This window comes from Centroberyx gerrardi, chromosome 19 (assembly GCF_048128805.1).
Source record: "Centroberyx gerrardi isolate f3 chromosome 19, fCenGer3.hap1.cur.20231027, whole genome shotgun sequence".
NCBI classification, from domain to species: Eukaryota; Metazoa; Chordata; class Actinopteri; order Beryciformes; family Berycidae; genus Centroberyx; species Centroberyx gerrardi.
In genome coordinates, this window is record NC_136015.1 from 22,695,847 (window position 1) to 22,716,360 (window position 20,514).

At 40.2% G+C, this 20,514-nt stretch overlaps 2 protein-coding genes across 2 annotated transcripts in view; both read right to left on the bottom strand.

Annotated features, from left to right (window-relative positions):
• The window catches only part of LOC139908637 (uncharacterized), a 37,757-nt gene extending 27,968 nt beyond the window's left edge, over positions 1–9,789 (bottom strand). The window contains exons 1-4 of the mRNA XM_078290513.1: positions 9,723–9,789; positions 8,191–8,451; positions 2,685–2,963; positions 1,729–2,031 (exon numbers count right to left, since the gene is read on the bottom strand). Coding sequence (XP_078146639.1) covers positions 1,729–2,031; positions 2,685–2,963; positions 8,191–8,451; positions 9,723–9,774 — 895 coding nt within the window. The 5' untranslated portion in view covers positions 9,775–9,789. The remainder of the gene's footprint in view (positions 1–1,728; positions 2,032–2,684; positions 2,964–8,190; positions 8,452–9,722) is intronic.
• A 1,476-nt stretch (positions 9,790–11,265) lies between these two features.
• LOC139923709 (major histocompatibility complex class I-related protein 1-like) lies at positions 11,266–20,512 on the bottom strand. The gene is made up of 8 exons (XM_078290446.1): positions 19,847–20,512; positions 18,894–19,160; positions 17,298–17,579; positions 16,670–16,975; positions 16,111–16,209; positions 13,848–13,865; positions 13,621–13,666; positions 11,266–13,204 (listed from the first exon to the last, which is right to left on the bottom strand). The coding sequence occupies exons 1-7, from the start codon at positions 19,893–19,895 to the stop codon at positions 13,626–13,628; spliced, it is 1,062 nt and encodes a 353-aa protein (XP_078146572.1). The 5' UTR covers positions 19,896–20,512; the 3' UTR covers positions 11,266–13,204; positions 13,621–13,625.
• Positions 20,513–20,514: the final 2 nt, after the last annotated feature.

Consider the following 20,514-nt stretch of genomic DNA (forward strand, 5'->3'; position numbering starts at 1 on the left):
TCGGAAATGTGACTCTCCACATGCCGCCCCCCTCTGCAGCGATTGGCCAGATGTAAAGAGGTGTGAAGGGCTGGGACTGGAGGGAGCTGCAAATTTCTGCCTGTAGCTTCTCCACTAAACAATTTCCGGTAAGCTGCCGTGTAGGCGGTGTAGACCAAGCTTTTACCTCCTGGGGGGAGACAGCAGGCTGGGGTGTTTATCTAGTGTTTCCCCCGAGAATTTTGTCTTACAGCGGCGGCACGGTCCAGGAGAAAAACACTATAGCAGTTACTATAGGAGTGAAGACTGAGTTTTTATAAAAACACTGTAGGCGCAGTCATTATAGGAAATGACTGAATGATATTAGAAACGCCATAGGCGGCGGCAGGGTGCGATTTGTGAGAGGGGGGATATTTTTGGAATGCATTTTTGCCTGGTGATATTTTACACAAGGAGGTATGAAAATGAAAAAAAAACAAAAAAACAAACAGGTGCAAACCCCATCATACAAGTCTTATTGTTTCCCCAAAGAATTCTATCCATATGTCCATATATGTCATATATGAGACACACACACACACACAGAGAGAGAGAGAGAGAGAGAGAGAGAGAGAGAGAGAGATTGATTAGGAGAATGCCATGAGAATGTGCCTACCTCCAAGCAAGTATATGTACACTTTCTGAGTCAGTTGAGGTGAGTGTGATATAGCTAAAAGAGAGGATAAGAGCAGCAAAGAGCAGGATAATATGAAAGAGGGAATTTGTGCAACATTTTACTTTGAGCCTTAAGCGCACCATAGTAGCCTATTAGGTCTCAACAGAGTTAAATATTTATAGATGTGTGCATTAACATCCTTTTTCTGCAAGTGTGATTTCTAGTAAGAGTAAAATAGTAATAGTATAGTAATAGTAAATAGATTTCCATATTTTCACCATATCGTACAGTAATGTGGGAATAAGAATAATGCAATCATAAATCAGACCTACTGGTGTGATCAATCAGGCCATTATGGCTCACAATATATAGCGGTGCCAGTGCATAATGGCTGTGCGTAACGATGGCTCCTTTGGCTTTTTTTTTGGTAATTATTATAGAAATTACTGATTGATTATAAAAACTTATAGGCGGCTTTTATTATAGAAATGACTGATTGATTATAGAAGCACTGTAGGTGCCAATTATTAAAGAAATGACATAATTATTATAGAAACGCTATAGGTGCCGTTATTATAAAAATTATTGAATGATCATAGAAATCTCATATGTACGTCGCTTTGGATAAAAGCGTCTGCCAAATGGGAAATTGTGTGTGTGTGTGTGTGTGTGTGTGTGTGTGGTGAGTTTACAAGCAGCAGCTGTGTGAGCACTGGTGAGTTCAGTCTCTGGTGCGACAGAGAGCATAACGTGACGTGCAGCGTTACAGATCGCTTTAGATCAATTTCTATATACTGACCAACTTTTGATTTTGTGGCTTGTGCTGATATTGTGGCGGAGCGCCACAAATAAACCTGTGACATGGTAAACAAGCCTGCTGCCATTTCTTTGAACAGACAACAGGAAGCACATGCTTTCACCTCTGACCTATGACTAGTTCCTGTTTACTACCCCTCCCCCTTGTTTGACGGACAGCCTGCAGCTCCTCCTACATATCCTTTTGTTCTGAAAAACCATGAAGGTTCAGGGCTTTCAGAAGTTTGTTTCGGGCGGTTCTCAGAAACAGTTCTAAAGAAGCATATCCAAGCTTTTACCCCGGTTGGTCTTGATCTCTGCTGGGTCCAGTTTGGTGACAATGTCCTCCTTGACACCAGAGAGCTGAAAAACACACTCGTACTTCCCCCAGTCTTCAGGTTTGACTGATGAAACATTCAGCTGAACGCTCGTCTGGAAGGTTCCATCGTGGTTGGGGAGGATCTCTCCGTGGTCCATGAGCTCATGAAGCTCCTCTCCATCTCTCCTCCAGAACAACATGAATCTGTCAGGGTAGAAACCTGTAGCATGGCATCTGACTGGAGAGGAGGGAGACTTCTGGAGGAGAGACACAGAGGGAAGCACTGGAGAGAGAGGGTGGGGGGTGAGAAAGAGAGAGAAAGAGAGAGAGAGAGAGAGAGAGAGAGAGAGAGAGAGAGAGAGAGAGAGAAAGGGGCGGGGAGGGAGGGATGGAGGAAGTAAGAGAGAGAGTGGGAGATAGGCAGAGAGGGGGACAGGAAAAGAGAAAGAGCGGGACGTTGGGGAGAGGGAGAGAGAAGGGGAGCAAGACAGAGAAATCGTGAGAGAGGGCGGGGGGGAGACAAGGAGAGAGGGGGGAGAGAGAAAGAAAGAGGAACAGAGAGAGGGAAGAGAAGGGGAGGGAGAGAGAGATAGAGACAGATAGAAAGACAGAAACGGGGGAGGGAGAGAGAGGGAGGGAAAGGAGGAGATGGAGACAAAGAGAGAGAGAGGAGGAGAGAGAGGTACAGAAAGGAAGAGAGAGGGAAAGAGAGAGAAAAAAGAAAAAGAGAGAGGGGGGAGAGAGAGAGAGAGAGAGAGAGAGAGAGAGAGAAAGACAAAGAACAGATGTGTGTAAATTCAAAAAACATTAGTTATATGTACAGTGTGTCTCTATATGTTGGTTCATATTCACTGTAATGTTTCTGTACATTAGAAACAGAAGAGACAGATGAACATTGTTGTGTCTATGAAACTACATCAGGTCATGTGACTCTACCTGTTCTCTGCAGAGTGCTATTCCCATAGCCCTCATACTTCTTCAGCTGTTCAATGCAAATCTGGGACAAGAAGTTCTTCTTTTGGGCTAATCTAGCTTTGTCATTATCCCACTTGTGTTTGGTGGTGACAGCCTCTGGTACTGGAGCGATCCATGTCAGTGTCTTCAGGTCAAATACTATGAAGTCTTCTCCATCATAACCATACTGATCATAACCATTAACTTCTCCAGTCTCATCATTCCATTCACAGCCATACATCCTCTGGAGAATGTGGACACCTGAGAGACAGAGACAGAGACTGAAGTAAACCAGAATGAGTGACTATTTTGCAAACCAATATTTTACGAGCTAGGCCTATATCCTGCCCTGAAATAGCAATAAGAAAAAGAGCATGGGACCAACACAAACAACAAATGACTCATCATTACGAAATATGGCCCATTTCAGTCCCACATGGAGACTTCACCAAGAACTTAGGCTATTAAACACACGCATAGCCTATATCAGTGGTAGGTAAATAGCGGCCCGTGGGCCAAATTCGGCCCTGCAGAAAAAATATTTGGCCCCCTGATGAAAGTTTTGACTTTAATAGTTTACATCAAATCTTTTACATATTTTTTTCACAAATCTATTGTAGATAACAAAATAAACACAAGGCTCCTGTAAATCCCAATTATTGCAATATATCCTTGTTACATCTATACATTTATCCCCCACACCATAAAACTATGGCTGCTATTTGAACAGTGCATGGTGCTGAAATTAAACCTACTAGAAATTAAAGTTTAATGTGTGAATTCTAACAACTGTTTTAATTCCACAACTTTAGCCTATATAACAATAACAGATTTGTTCTTCACAAACACAAATGGTTGGCAGTCAAACAGACATGGTGTATTGATGCCATTTATTCCCCCTCAGATACAGTCCTTAACACTGTTATAAATCTATTTCATTCTTAAATTAATTAAAATAAATAAATAAAAAAACATATAGTCCTGCGTTTACACTGCACCGGGTAACGGCCCCCCAATGAAAAATCATGAAAAAACTGGCCCATGGTTGAACCTAATTGCTGACCCCCGGCCTATATTAATATGTAGGCTAAGCATAGCCTAAAAATAAAAAAAAAATAAAAAACACAGGCTAAACAGAGGAAACCTATAGCCAAACAAAGGCTAAATATACAACCGAGGAAACCTATAGCCAAACAAAGGCTGATAAATAAAACTATTGAAGGCACTTAGCCTAGACCTATACTTAGGGCTCTGGAGCCTATTCCATACCACTAAAGTACCTGTTAAAGCGTATCAGGAGAAGCCACTGAAAGCGTCCATCACCGAGACAGTTTCGTTTTGGGGTGAGCACAAGACTCCCGAGACTGAAGAGTCTTTCGACTGGTGCGCTGGATGGTGTTGGGGCGTTAGAGCGGAGTGCGATTTTTTTAATTCTTGGAAACTGGTGCAGGCTTTCCATCGTAGGGGCAGATTTGAGATAATCCATCACCTCTGTTTCCATGGACATGGGCGCACTGGAGTCAGTGGTGGCATCAGGCTGTATATCAAAGGAAAAAAAGTCATCCTCGCTGGAGGCGGCAGCAGCGAGTTGAGGATCGGGCATCGGGGCTGCAGGCTCTTGTGTAAGGGAGCGGCACTCCGTAGTGAGCAGGAGCTTAATGTGGTCTCTTCTGGCTTCGTCTCTTACCCAGCGCAGCTTGAACTTGGGCAGCGAGACAGCGGCCAACAACGCATCCTTGGAGTTGAGTTGCGGCAAATCGACCTTTGATTGCTCCCACAATAATGTCAGGCAGTCCAGCGGTCATTTGCGATAGGCCATGTTTCACTGGAGCATTGCAGCATTTCTATGATCCGTGCATAGGCGTCATGGAATGAGTTCCACCGTGTTACTGTGGGGACAATCAGCTTTCTATCACTGACCTGTTCCAGGCACTCTGATGCAACTGTGGAGCGGCTGGCCTTCGTCCACAGTGCTGAACATTTGCCTGTAGCACTATGATACACAGACCGCGATTCTGGATTAGATGCCAGCCATTTATTAACTTCATTGTTCGCAATTAGACTAAGTGTATGGGCTGCGCATCTATGGTGGGGAGGCAGTGCACATGGACTGTCTTGGGCATCATTATCGGTGGTGAGCACACTGTGGAGGTCTGTAAAGGTCACCTTGCCATCATCCTCGACCTCCTCCTCCTCGTCAGACTCAGAGTTTACTTGCTGCTGTTGATGCTCCTTCAACGCCTTCACAAAGTTACTTCCATTGTCCGTCACACATGCAGTCACTTTATTGTTGGTCAGTCCATATTGGGAAAAAATGTCCTCTAGCTCTGTTGCAATTGCGTCGTAAGTGTGTCGGCCCCTGAATCTTTTACAAGCTATCGCCACCTTCTCTCATTTCAAAGTACCTGCATCGATCCATGTTGATGCATACTGCTGCGCTTTAATTGTTTTCTTTAGCTCCTTTTCCATTAAAGCATATGAATTATCCAACTCTTTGGCGAATGTATTTCTGTCTAGTAGGTAGTACATGATGCTGAAAAATTAAGAAGATAGCTAACGTAGGTATTAAACTCATGCTACGGTTTAAATGGGCAATCAGCGATCTGTAACCACACAGATATATATCTGTAACCACCCAGTATCTGACGGTAACCACACATATATATCTGTAACACAACCACACAATTATATGGCTATATGCCGCTGTTTAGGCTACGGTTTATAATAATAACGCTATCGCTAGCGTACCTCGGCATAACCTGGTCTCTACATTGGCAACGTTAGCTTACCTTATTGGTTTTGACAGGAATTTTGCTGATAAGCTTTCTAAAAGCTGGTGATTCTACTGTTGACAGAGGCTGCATATCTTCGACAACATAGTCTGCCACGAGCCTCCTCACTTCTCGGGGTTCAAGCATGTCAGAGAAATCCAATTTCTGTTGCTTCCGCTTGCTCGCGCTCTCGTCCTCTGCCTTTCTCTTCTGCTTGCTGCTAGCAACGTCGTCTCTCTCAGTTAGCTTCGTGTTAGCATGAACCCTCTCCAGGTGTTTCTTCAGGTTACTTGTGCTATTTTTCGCTGTAGACAGTTCCCTCGGCTTCCCTACACATAGATTGCACTTGACTATTATGTTGTTGTCCTTTTCTTTGATAAACTCAAAGTAATGGGAGTATACCCATTTCGAAAATGTAGAGCCTGCAGCCATGGCAACAGTCTTCTTCGGGGGATATTTTTTTCTGGTGGCGGTCCGGCGCGCGGTGTGTTTTGGGTGGTAACGTGTTACCTGACATAGTAACTGTAATAATATTACCGAAATCCTATTGGTAACGCGTTATAATACTTCGTTACTGCTAAAAGTAATATATTACCTGTAACGCGTTACTTTTGTAGCGCGTTACCCCCAACACTGACTATCAGTGGTTGATATCACATCTTTACCACAGAGACACACTGATCCACAGACACCAAAACAGAGGATCTACACCTACTGCTGTTACTGGCTGGATGGAAGCCGCTCACAGCCAAACATAATGTGGACAGTGTGGACAGCTTGAGTGCTACTACTGAGTGTTACTACAACTGGTCAGAATAAGGCAGAGACCAGCAGGACCATTATGGAGACTGGGAGGCAGTCTGTCGGTCCTGATTGGTCCATCCATCCATCAATCATTCCATTGTAAGAAATAAAATGAATATTGTGTTGTTTTATATGAATAACACACTCTGTTCTTTTGTTCTTTGTTCTCAGAGTAGAGTGTCTTTTCTTCTCTACATACCATAATGATGTAATGATGTGTGGTTTTGTGTGATCCTATAGGTGGACACATAGTTAATGAACTGAGCTGTGGCTTGTCTTTGTGCCAAGAAATCTGAACTGTGGGTTTGGCTCTGTGCCGAGATTTATGATTTTGTTTACTCTAATCTATATAAGTGAATCATCTCCACTCCTTTCTTTGTCACTTCTTTGTTGCTTGTCTGGAACACTGAACTGAACCATGCATGTCTGAATAAAGAATCCACAGAAGACTCTTGAACCTTTGCTTATTCATTTTGACCCACAAAGGGTGAAGTTTATTTTTCCCTTACACCATACAACCAACAACTATTACCACCTGCAGATGTTGGCTTGGTGCCACCTACTGGGACAGACTAACACACTGTGGTCAGTAGAGTTATTATCATCTAATGTGTGTTTCTACTGCTGGTGAATGAATAAAACCCTCAGTATCAAACAGTTGAATCTGTGTGAATAAAACACTGTTGATGGATGATGTCACAGATATAAACAGGAAGTGGGTGAGGAGCCTTGGGTCAGTCAGAAGCTGCGTGTCATTGGTCATTTAACAGACCGTCCTTCTCTTCCCCTCGGTAATACGTAGCACCGGGCGTCACACGAGTGGCCACTTGCAGAGCAGGGGGGCGGGGTCCGAGGGGGAGCAGAATATTTGAAATGGAATGCACTTGCCCTTAAGCAGGCCTAATAATTAATAATAATAATAAATAATACAAATTACACAGAACAATGAGTAATAAAATATTGCAGATGATAAATGATAAATATGTCTGTTATGGCTTCCTTCTAAAGGTCCATTAGGCCATATTTCTATCGCCAAGAAACGTACACAACAAGGTTACGAAGTTACGTTCGTTCCGCAGGTTACTCACGGTTTGGCGTCCAGCGGTAGTCCAGTTGATGAATAGATAGAAAGGCAACGTGTGTGTGAGTGTGTGTGTGTGTGTGCGTCAAACTACGCTATAGTGACCAAAACAGGATATGCCGCGGCAAACCAAAGTACAAAAAAAACAAACAAACTTAAACTTTCACTTTGAACAAGTAACTTAGCTTAAAACCAGTTGAAAAACAATTTCGGCTCTTGGCGTCCTGAAGCAGCATGCACTGTGCACAGCCGGTACTAATGACCATGACGCCATCAACGGATGCTAATTTATCAACAATTCAATGCCGAGGTTGGCCACATGGGGCACATACCAACCACACAGTCCAACAGAATACTTCTTTATTTGGCTCCTACGATGTCTAAATCCTCTAAATATTGTTTGTTTACTTACATATATATATATATCACCTGTTCGTGCACTGGAATTGACGGGCGATCACAATGCATCCTGGGAAAGATGCGCTTGTGAAGTCTACATCATTGTTGACTTGCTCCTTCGGCCCTTGAAGGGTCGATCTCAGAAAGTTCACTTGAGTTATCAGAGTAATGGAATGACACTTAAGATGGCGGCGGGGATTCCCCGAGGGGAAGTGCCGAGGGGAAGTCAACGAGGGCCGGTTGAAACGACTAATGAAATGCACCGAGAGACAGCAGGAGAGACACTTGAAGGTCTCTATGAAGGTGTGTGTGCGTGCGTATATGTCTGTGTGTATGTGTGTGTGTGTGTGTGTGTGTGTGTCCATTAGTTAGTTTTTATATCCTACATCACACCCTATATAAATGGTTTTCATAATGACAGTGAACTACTCACCTCTAGTCTGATTGAAACGCTCCTTGGCAATATCAATGTTGGTTTTGAAGACATGCTGAGCACCAATTAAGGCCTGAGTCTGTTGCTCCCAGCACTCAGGTCCCTCAGTCTCGGCCATCCAGTCCTGCTTGGGGATCACTGTCCTGATGTTACTGTCGTAATAATCCATCTGCATGTCATCCAACATTCCCAGACTGACAAACTCTGGGAATCCTGGTATTCCCGATGTGGCAGTGTAGAAGTACTGCAGGGAATGTGTAACTGTGGCATAAGAAAACAGTGTCACTCTTTTTAAAAACAGGTTATACTGAGGTCAGTAATAAACTCCAAACACAAGCATGTTGCCATGTTAAGACAGTCTGGGTGAAGCAAAAGAAAATATAAATGAGGTGACTGCTAATACAGTGCAGTACATAAGACCTGAAAATCTAGCCATTCACTCATAACTCAGATACAGAATAAATCTTTACTATTGCTGACATTGCAACAGACAGGCCAACCTTTATCATGGACTAGGAAATGAAGGTTTATTAGATATTTACAGTTTATGATATTGTATGGCTTAGGCTCTTTCTGCCTGGTGTTTACCAAGTGCTTTCATTGTTTGTTTTTTTTACTAAATACTCTTATACATAAATATTTTAGATAAACATAGTAATATTTGCCACAATTGTTTTCTGGGCCCTTGCACTCCTTTGTATTCGTAATTTGTAATGTGAATTTGCTGATGCAGGAATATAAATTTATTCAGCTGCTTTCCTGCAAGTCACCCGAGGTAAGAAAGTCCAAAACAAACATGGCATGCCAACGTTATTTTATTAAGGTCTAGTACGTGTGATTTTTTGGATACAGATGAAAGTTTCACAAATCAAAGCAAAACATTCAGATTGAGATCAACTTCTCTTCCTGCAGCCCAACGGGCTACACCCTGTAAAAAAGGAGGATGTGTCATTTTCAACAACAAGGTTTTTGGGACAATGCACATTTGTGTTACTTTTCAACACAACATTTGTTGGAACAAAATCCAAAGTCCAGCAAACTTGGAGCATTTCTCATCAATCCAATGTTCCTTTGGTTTGGCCTGGTTAGAGCCTGAATAACTACGAGATTGTGTTTTAACCTGTTTTATATCACCATGGACACACAGATAGAACTGTGTTTTTAGGCTAAAGCTTAAAAGCAAAAAGCAAAGCAATCCTAAACACCACAACTTAGGACAAAGGTAAGTATAAAATCACTATTGAGTACGCTACCACAGACACACTGTATGTTTCCATAACTATTATAGTGATTTATGGGTTATGGGTTTGGGATTTATATACTTGTAAACTTTTAGAAAATAGACATATTGACTTTAACACTTAGTCACTATTTTTTTTTAAATGTTATAATCTGAAACGTTTCCCTGAAACCAAACATCAAAGCCTATCAAACGAATCCTAGATTTATGCACACAGAAAGGCTAAACAGATAAGGCTTTGTTTTGTTATTTTTTTTTGTTTTTACAATCAAACAATTAAAAAGTAACTCACCAGCCGCAGCGCCGTGTATTTCCAGGAGGACCAGAGCCAGGAAGGTCTTCATTGTCACTGCTATCTACAGCCTTGGAAGAGGAAAAAAAAATGATATTAACATAATAACTCAGAATCACCAACTAGCGCCAGCTGTCGAGAAAGATGGTACCCGGTGCAGCACCAGGGCGTGACTGAGAGGAAAGCGGAGGAGCGGCTATAGCATCAGTCGCATTTGAACACATGAACCAATTAAGGCTCAGTCCAGCGTCACCTGACTCTGAACTGATCCAACGAGGTTAACGAAAGTGAAAGTATACTTTGGTTTATGCTTCATGGTTCATGCTAGGCTAGCCTATGCTGCTCAGAGCTACTGTAATGTAATGTAAGACTTAACAGACCCTCCCCCTCCACAGGGAGGTCAGAGGTCAGGCTCAGCAAACCCTGGAGCTGGTAGGGATTCAGTGTCTTGCTCAAGGACACTTCAGCAAGTGCCAATGCTTGCTGACAAGGGTTTTGGTTGATAGTCTATAGATTTCCCTACTCCCTATGTCACGCTGCTGCCCATATTTTAAAGAGGTACAACAGTGTAAAGGGAGGTTTTTTTTATTTGTAAATATCCTGGGATGAAAAGCAACAGTCCTGGTCAAAACATCAACATATAAGTGCTAATGGGGTTTCATTGATATTCCTAAATCTGGTGAAGCGCTCCCTCCAGTGGTTAAAATCTCCAGCCAGTGTGCACAAGGGATGCATTACAGTGGTACAATGTCTTACTGTTCAACCGAAAAATAACTCAAGTCATGAAGCTTCTTATATGAAAACGTTTATAACATCATACATAGGTAATAAAATATTAACATGACAAACCAAGGTGATGTAACATATACATCGTTAACACACATGCACACATACAAACACACACACATGCATGCGTAGTCTTTCACATCCGTTTTTCCTGAGATCATGTGCATGCTGCCATTTTATGTCATCTTCTGTTGTCATGAGACGGCAGAGACATCAATCACTCTTAATGTGGATGCAAATGAGGTGCATTATGCTGCAACAGACTTCACTTATATGGTGCTTTTCAAAAGTCTTACAAAGTGCTTTCCAAAAAATAAAAAAAATAACAAATCAAAGCCAATGTGATGAGCAATAAAAATCCCAAGTAGGGATTAAAACCAGGGTAAGGTGAGAGTTAAACAGGCAAAGACAATTATAATGGAGTAGGAAATTATATCAAAGCGAGTCTGTAAAAATGCTAAATCCATACACTGATTTTGCAAGTCTCAACTCCTCAGACAGGGCGTTACAAAGGCAAGAGGAACCAGACGTCAATGGTATAATTATATATATATATTATATTATAATTTTCTACCATTTTGTTCGTATTCTGAACAAGGCCACACACATTCTCTGTCACTGACACTGATTTGGGAATCTTAATTGCAGTTCAACATATATTTGTCTAATTGTTCTGCACAAACAGAGACAATTAGTGACAGCAGAGCAAGTAACTATGATCCCCAAATAAACAACAAATAAATAAACAGAGAATCAACAGGTTTTCAGAAACATTTTATTCATTCATTAAACAAAAGGGATGCCATATTCCTTAACCTCCTCCAAAGTCTCCCCTACACACACACACACACACACACACACACACACACACTCATAACGATTCAAATTGGAATGAAGCAGAACAGAGCAGATCCCAAAGGAATAATGAAAATAAATAAAAGCCACAAAAAGAATCAATGAAAGAAAAGCTAAAAGCAGCTCCAGAAAAATGTTCTCTAACAGAAAGTGTGTAACATTGTTCTCGCACATGAACAGTTTACAACTCTGGATTTAAAATCAAATTCAACATTATTCATTAAAACATCTACACACAATATCTGACAGCTGTAATTTCCTAATGAAGAACAAAATGCAGTTCACCAAATACAAAACTTAAAAAACAACTATTCTAAATGTAAACGTCTTGCTCTAATACCCATTCAAAAAGCTGTACAGATTGGAGATCATTTCCACACCATTATAGAGATTTGAACGGCTTTACAATTTACACACACACACACACACACACACACACACACACACACATACACACACACACCAATTCAAATTGTAGTGAAGTACAGCAGAACAGATCCCACAGGAACAAGGAAAATAAATTAAAAAAACACAAAAAGACAAACAAACCTAAAACCAGCTGCAGAAAAATGCTCTTTAAAAGAAAGAATCATTGTTCTACCAAATAAAGTTTACAGCATCGGATACTAAAAATTCTGGTAACACTTTAGATTAGGCAACACATATTAACTATTAATAAGTTGCTTATTAGCATGCATATTAGTATTGTATTGGTTCATTATTAGTCATTACAAACCACTTATTAGCTCCTTATTCTGCACTATTGTATACCCCATTAACTATAGGTTTTCCCTCAACAGCCTCCTAATTAGTGCTTATAGCAGTTAGTAAGGAAGGTGTTGCACATATATGCTTATAAGGTGCTAGTATCACATATTGGGGGAAATTACGATACTATTAAGGGAAAATCCATAGTTAATAGTTAATATGTGTTCCCTAAAGTGTTACCTAAATTCTGATTCTTGCTTTATTCATTAAAACATCTAAAACATAAACAAATCTCACTAACCTCTTATACAGTGCATCAAACAGAAAACTTGAAAAAAAAAATATATTTCTAAATGTAAACTTCTTGCTCTAATACCCATTCAAAAAGCTGTACAGATTGGAGATCATTTCCACACCATTATAGAGATTTGAATGGCTTTACAATGACAGAGCAGAGCATTGAGCCACAGCAGCATCCAGGAGAACTGAACTGAACCAAAACAAACTCATTATGTGAGATTTATAAACTCACCAGTGAAAAAGAACATCATTGATCAATTCATAGCTAATTATAAAGTCAAACACATAAGATATTGTTCATGAATTGAAAAGCAAAATGCTGTGTCTGTCAGCATGGTAAAGGAAGTGTCCTCTCTGTTTGTTCTCTCATCATGTGTTTGGTCTCTGGTAGCTGCTGTAGTAATCCCTCTCCACAAAAGCTCTGCAGAAACAGCTGTACAGCAGCATCAGTACTCTGCTGATGTTGTTACTCCTACAGAGGAGGATTTACCTGTACAGTGATGCTGCTGCCAGTTCTGACTGTCACTCAGTTAGGAAAAAACAACCTGCATTTAATAGTAGCAACAATACAGTATGGAGGCAGGGGTGAAGCACAAATGCAGAAAAACAATCCAAGAAACAACCAGAAATATTCATCTTTGGCAAGTAAATCAACGCAAATTTTAACAATTTGATTTGTCCAACAACTTTCTGACAGATCCTATGACTTAAAATCTCAACAAGTTTTGTTAATGTGCACTTTTGTTGCAAATTAGAAACAACTGCTGCAATTTATCTTGATGCCTCTGTAACTTATTGGAGTTCACCATCCTCTTCTTATCTCCACTCATTGCCTGTCAAGACAGATTAACAGACAGACAAGGTGAAATATTGAACTTATTATTGTTCACACTATGCAGTCTATTTGCTTTCATATTGTATGGGATATTAATTTCTGGATCAAAAGATAACATTTAGATATAGAATGAAGCAATGTGCTTTTTTGTACATCAGAATAAGGATAAAAACTCAACGCCAACTGTTTTCTGTAATTATACTGAAACACTGAGTGAGAAAATGCTTTATCAGAATGGCTTTTTGAATCCTCACCAGCAGGTGGATGTGAATTACAACTCTAAATAGTGTTTTTGTCTCAAGGGAATCGATGATTTAGTAAAGATAGAGAACCTGTTTATAAATCTGTGAGTATTATGCCAGTACAGCAGTTATGCACATCTGCACAGAATAGTTTACATGATGAAGTACTCACTGTGATCAGTTAGGAGGTACAACTTCGGTAGACGAAGTCTCTGAAGCTACAAAGAAAATAATTTAATTTGAAATGAACAGTAATAATGTAAGAAACAGAGCTGAACATGAGAGATTAGTTATTGATTACTAATGCCTGGCCTTCTGCCATGTCCTTTTTAAGTACAAACAATGCAAGCAACAGATCCAGTACAGTAGATGCCAAAAAGCAATCAAAGGAAAACTTACTGTTAGCAGGTTTGAATCCTGAAATACAAACAAGAGATTATATTATTACTCAATGACAGATTACAAATTAAGATTTATGAAAGGAAACACAAAATTATGTTACATGTATGTGCATCACTATTTAGGATTTAGGATTTTATTAGGATCCCCATTAGTTAATGCAGAACATCAGCTACTCTTCCTGGGGTCCACACAAAACATAAAAGCATGACAACAGATAAGATACTTACAGACAAAACAACCAAATGATATTAAAATCAGAAAATATAACTAACAATATCCTTTCTCACAAACATATTACTATACATATTCTTCTTCATATACACTTACATATATATATATAGATATGCACTAAATTCCTAAGCACTGAATATACATACAAAGTGAAATCTTACAACATATTTATATACATATTGATATGATATTCCTATCCAAAAAAAAAATGTACAAAATGTGGTTACGAGCGTAGGGCTATTAGGTGTTGCTTCACCTGTTTTTTAAAGCTTGCTTTATTGTGTGCTTTAGCAATTTGAGCTGGAAGTGAGTTCCATGCAACCATGGCTCGATACAATACTGTGCGTTGCTTTGATTGTGTTCTAGATTTAGGAACTGTGTAGAGACCTCTAGTGGCATGTCTGGTGGGGTAGGTATGTATGTTAGAGCTAAATGTGAGTTGACTATACAAACAATTAGGAATTTTCAATACATTAATGTTTCTAACAAAAACAAGGAGTGATGCTGTCAGCCTCTCCTCAACTTTCAACCAGGAGAGATTGATATGCATGTTGTTTACATTAGACCTTAGTGTGCATCGAAGGGCAAGACGAGCTGCTTTGTTCTGAGCCAGCTGCAGTTTTCCTAGATCCTTCTTTGCAGCACTTGACCATATCATTGGGCAATAGTCTAGATGTGATAAAACTAGAGTCTGCAGGTCACTTGTTTGGTCAAGTGTGATGTTAGAAAAGCAGAGCACCTCTTTATAACAGATATATTCCTCCCCATCTTTACAACAAGAGTCTATATGCCTTGTCCATGACAGTTTACAATCTAAAATAATACCAAGAAGCTTTGTTTCCTCTACTTGCTCAACAGCTACATTGTTCAGCATCAGATTCAGCTGGGGTCTGGAGCTCAAGGAGTGATTTGTACCAAATACAATGCTATTAGTCTTTGATATGTTTAAGACTAGTTTGTTGCTAGTAACCCATTCTAGTACTGTCTGCAACTCTTTATTGAGGGTTGCAGTGATTTCATTAACTGTGGGTGCATACATGTATATTGTTGTATCATCAGCATACATGGACACACAGGCTTTTTTAAGAGCAAGTGGAAGATCATTAGTAAATACAGAAAAAAGTAAAGGGCCAAGCGAACTTCCTTGTGGAATTCCACACTCTACATGTCTAGCATCTGAAAAGCTTCCATTAAAGAAAACTCTTTGTGTTCTATTGGATAGATAGCTTTCTATCCATGATAAGGCAGATGGAGCAAAACCATAACACATGAGTTTTTTCAATAATAATTTGTGATCAACCACATCGAAGGCAGCACTGAAATCTAACAGTACTGCTCCCACGATATTCTTTTTATCAATTTCTTTCAGCCAATCATCTGTCATTTGTGTAAGTGCTGTGCATGTTGAGTGACCTTCCCTATAAGCGTGCTGGTAGTCACTTGTCAAATTGTTGACAGAGAAATAGCATTTTATCTGGTCGAATACAATTTTTTCCAAGAGTTTGCTAAGAACAGGTGACAAACTGATTGGTCGGCTGTTAGAGCCAGTAAAGGCAGTCCTAGCATTCTTGGGTAGTGGAATGACTTTAGCTTCTTTTCAGGTTTGGGGACAAACATTACTCTCAAGGCTCAAATTAAAGATATGGCAAATGGGAGCGGCAATATGGTCAGCTACCATCCTCAGTAGCTTTCCATCGGAGTTGTCAATACCAGGTGGTTTCTCATTATTGATAGACAGCAATAATTTTTCCACCTCTTCTGTACTCACTTTACACAGTTCAAAAGTACAATTCTTGTCTTTCATTATTTGGTCTTTTATACATCTATTACTAGATATGTCAAATAAATGTATTTGTTAAGATGATATTTATATTTCATGGACTTTGAATTAGCAGAAGCACCACACATAAAATGTATATGTAAAGTTATGGAACAATAACACTAAGACTGTCACAAGCATGTATGCTAAATCCTATGCTAGAGGAGTAAAAATGGCTTTATGAGGAGTAAAAAACTCTTCATCCCTCACCATTATTGTTCCTTCTCCAGATGAAGACTCCAGCGATGCAGATTGCCAGGAGGAGCAGCAGTCCTGCAACGACTCCAATGACAAGAGCAGTATTGATCCCTGAAGGAGAACATGGAACCAAAACAGAGCATTCAGACTTTGTCACAGAACACTGGATGGATCAGGTTATGTCTATTTGTTTATTGTAGTATTGTTGTAGTATTTGTTTATATGCAGCAGTAAGTTTGTGGAATAGGTTGCCAAGTAATATTAAGACACTTAAAGGTCTAGGAGGTTTGAAATGTGCGCTCAAGAAATGGCTCAGAGGCCAATAGGATTATTTTTTGTTTGATAATGAGTATTTGTTGTATTTTTTAAATCGATGTATTGTATTGTATTTACATATAATTTGATGTTGGACAAGAACAGCACTCATTGCTTGAGTGTTTTTTCTTTACAGAGCTGTAATTTTATGAAATTGTCAAACAAATTCATTCATTCATTCATAAATTGCAAGTCAGGTGTAAGAAGTAAAATAAATGTGTCTCTCCACCTCCATCAGCTCTGATCCCAGTCTTACCCGGGTTGTTGGTCTTGATCACTGCTGGGTCCAGATTGGTGACGATGTCCTCCTTGACACCAGAGAGCTGAAACACACACTCGTACTTCCCCCAGTCTTCAGGTTTGACTGATGAAATGTTCAGCTGAACGCTCGTCTGGAAGGTTCCATCATGGTTGGGGAGAATCTCTCCCTGGTCCATGAGGTCCTGAAGCTCCTCTCCATCTCTCCTCCAGAACAACATGACTCTGTCAGGGTAGAAACCTGTAGCGTGGCAGCTGACTGGAGAGGAGGGAGTCTTCTGGAGGAGAGACACCGAGGGAAGAACTGCAGAGGGGGGGGGGGGGGGGGGGGGGGGGGGGGGGCAGGGAGGGAGGGGAGGAGAGAGGGAGAAATAGACAAAGACAGAAACAGGTGGGAGTGAGGGGGGAGAGAGAGAGAGAGAGAGAGGAAAGAGAGAGGGGGGAGGGAGAGAGAGATAGAAAGACAGAAACAGATATGAGTAAACTCAAAAAACATTATAATTATATGTACAGTGGGTCTATACATGTTGGTTCATATTCACTGTAATGTTACTGTACATTAGAAACAGAAGAGACAGATGAACATTGTTGTGTCCATGAAACTACATCAGGTCATGTGACTCTACCTGTTCTCTGCAGAGTGCTCTTCCCATAGTCCACATACTTCTTCAGCAAATCAATGCACTCTGTGGTGAAGTAGTTCTGTAAGAATGCTAAGTCAGCTTTGTCATTATCCCAGTTCTGTTTGGTGATGACAGCCTGTGGTGTTGAAGCGATCCATGTCTGTGTCTTCAGGTCCAATACCAGCCAGTCTTCTCCATTATAACCATACTGATGATGTCCATTAACATAACCTCCAGTCTCATCATCCCATTCACAGCCAATCATCATCTGGTAGGTGTGGACACCTGAGAGAGAGACAGAGACTGAAGTAAACCAGAGTGAGATCCTAGCACAGTCAACTATCAGTGGTTGATATCACATCTTTACCACAGAGACACACTGATCCACAGACACCAAAACAGAGGATCTACACCTACTGCTGTTACTGGCTGGATGGAAACCGCTCACAGCCAAACATAATGTGGACAGTGTGGACGGCTCAGAGAGAGACAGAGAGGCAGAGACTGCTGTAAAACAGAGTGAGATCCTAACACAGTCAGTATCCTCTCTTTACCACAGAGACCAACAGACAGTTTATCTACACTGTTGAATGTAGTGGCTTCATGTGAGCTGCAGGAACACACACACACACACACACACACACTGAGGTGGAGTCCTGACTAGCAGACACAGACTGAACCTGATCCTGGAGTGAACATCACATCCACTGAAACCCTGCAGCCAGTGGATCAGTCCCACAATATCCTCTTCCTAGGAGAAACTACAGAAGCTCACTAGACTGTCCTGAGGCTGGTCTAGAAGCTTCCACTGAAGGAGTGTTTCAGCCTAGGATTAGTCACTAGGCTAGACCTGGTCAGCCAGGACAGTGAGTCTGTTCAGTAGTGTGTTACTACAACTGGTCAGAATAAGGCAGAGACCAGCAGGACCATTATGGAGACTGGGAGGCAGTCTGTCTGTCCTGATTGGTCCATCCATCCATCAATCATTCCATACAACCAACAACTATTTCCACCTGCAGATGTTGGCTTGGTGCCGCCTACTGGGACGGACCAACACACTGTGGTCAGTAGAGTTATTATCATCTAATGTGTTTCTACTGCTGGAGATTTATTATGGGATGGACACAGTAGAGTTGGGTGTTAAACTTTTTCAACCTGTGACGTGGATGAGAAATGTAACATATTGTCCTGTCAGCAGGTTTATTAAAACATACTGCTAACTGTCATATGGGACCCAGCAGAATCAGCCTGTGTCCAGTTTACAGTCCTGCTCCGTAGTTTGAGAAACCAGGCAGTAATGTTATTCTATCAGCTGTGTGTTGTGAAACTGTTGTGATAAACAGGTTTCTACAGTAGAGTTATTATGGAGCGACTCACTGTGGGCAGTTCAGTAGAGTTATTCTAATCCAATCTAGTGGAGATAAACTGTTAATAATCTCTGTTGGTTATTATGGGATGGACAGAAACACTGTATCAGTACAGCAGACTGGCATCCGGTCATCGTATCTGTGTGTGTGATGGAAGCTACATCTCTCTGTTACTTTACAACAAACCAGGATGAAATACATTTCAGCAGAATAAAGTGAAACATAAACAAACCTCCAGTTTTGTTAAAGCGTTGCTTCAGAGCCTCAAGTTCGGCTTTGAAGCCCTGCTGGGAACACATACATCTCTCAGTTTGCCTCTCCAAGTGCTCTGGATCATCTACTATAACTTTGTTCATCCAGTCCTGTTTGGGTTCTGCTCTCTTGGTGTTGCTGTCATAGTAACCGATCTCAACTTCATCAACCAACGCAACAGCCACAAACTCTTGGAAGTTTGGGACTCCAGAGGATGCAGTGAAGAAATACTTCAGGGAGTGAGTCACTGTGGGACAAACAGTTAACATAAGGAACTCATTTATTTATTTACATTTTTAAAATAAATCTTTATAATAACAATGTATGATCGGGTGAAAATTCCCTGAGCACAGCAGATAATTTACATTTCTGTTTGATGACTATGGGACAAATAAATAAATGAATAACACAACAGTGTCTTGAATAATGTACAGTTTTCAGTAATTTTGTAAAGGCATGGTATTCATTAACACAGATTCAAAAGGGATTTATAATTTGCCAGAAATTTAAGGTTATTTCACTCCAAAACACTGTCAAATATATGTAAGTATCAGTATAGAAGGAAAGTTGACAAAGCTGACATAATAATATAATATAATATAATATAATATAATATGTATATATATAATATCTATAATCACAAAATAGTCTACATATACTGGTGGTAAGTGGACACATTGTCAGATGAAATATGAATGATGTGATTCAAGAGTGTGATAATCTATTAATGAATCAACAGGCTATAGTAGATAATACATATATTTACATCCATTCTCCATTTAATTTAGCAATGTTAGGAAGATTAAAACAACTTATTCTCGGTTTAACCAACACTAAACTCAACAAAGCCATGTGAATATAATGCACTAACTAAATCAAATTGCAGTTACAACAACCACATATTTAAAGGAAAGATTTGAAATGTGATCTTACCTGGAGATGCAACATGACAGAAGAGCAGCAACAAAATAAACTTCTTCATCTTGTTTTGATAAAGAAGTAGCTTACATTTTAAAATAATGAATAAATCGTCCTCTGGTTGAAACTTTGCTTCCGGTCTGCAGACCGTTATACAGTCAGCCTCACAGTCAAGTGTCCAATTCCAGCCAATAGAAATTCAGAAAAGACTGTTACATCATTGGTTACTAGGCTGAATTGAAGCGCTGAGGTTGTTATTTGAAAGTGAAACTATAGGCTAGGGAGAGAAGACAACTCATTACTTCACACACAACGACAGATTTTACAGATTTTTTTGTCTCTCAGTCATAAATATGCTCACAGTAGAGGATTAGGCAAAGATGTGGTATCACACACAAAGTCACACTGAATTTGTTTTTAGCTCAATCTATCATACCATACACGTATTTGACAATTAATGCCAAGAAATGACACAGATTTTATGTTACTTTAGGCTGTTTTCATATAAAAATATTATTACTTTTACTTAACGGAAACAGAAAATCTGTAGTGGTGGAGACTTCTTTAGTCGTGACTTGGCTTACATAAAAATTACAACCAATAAAACCATCATCAATTTCCCGCCCCTCCCATCAACTAAAACCACCCAGCCAAGTTTCTGAAATAACGAATGACTGACCAGA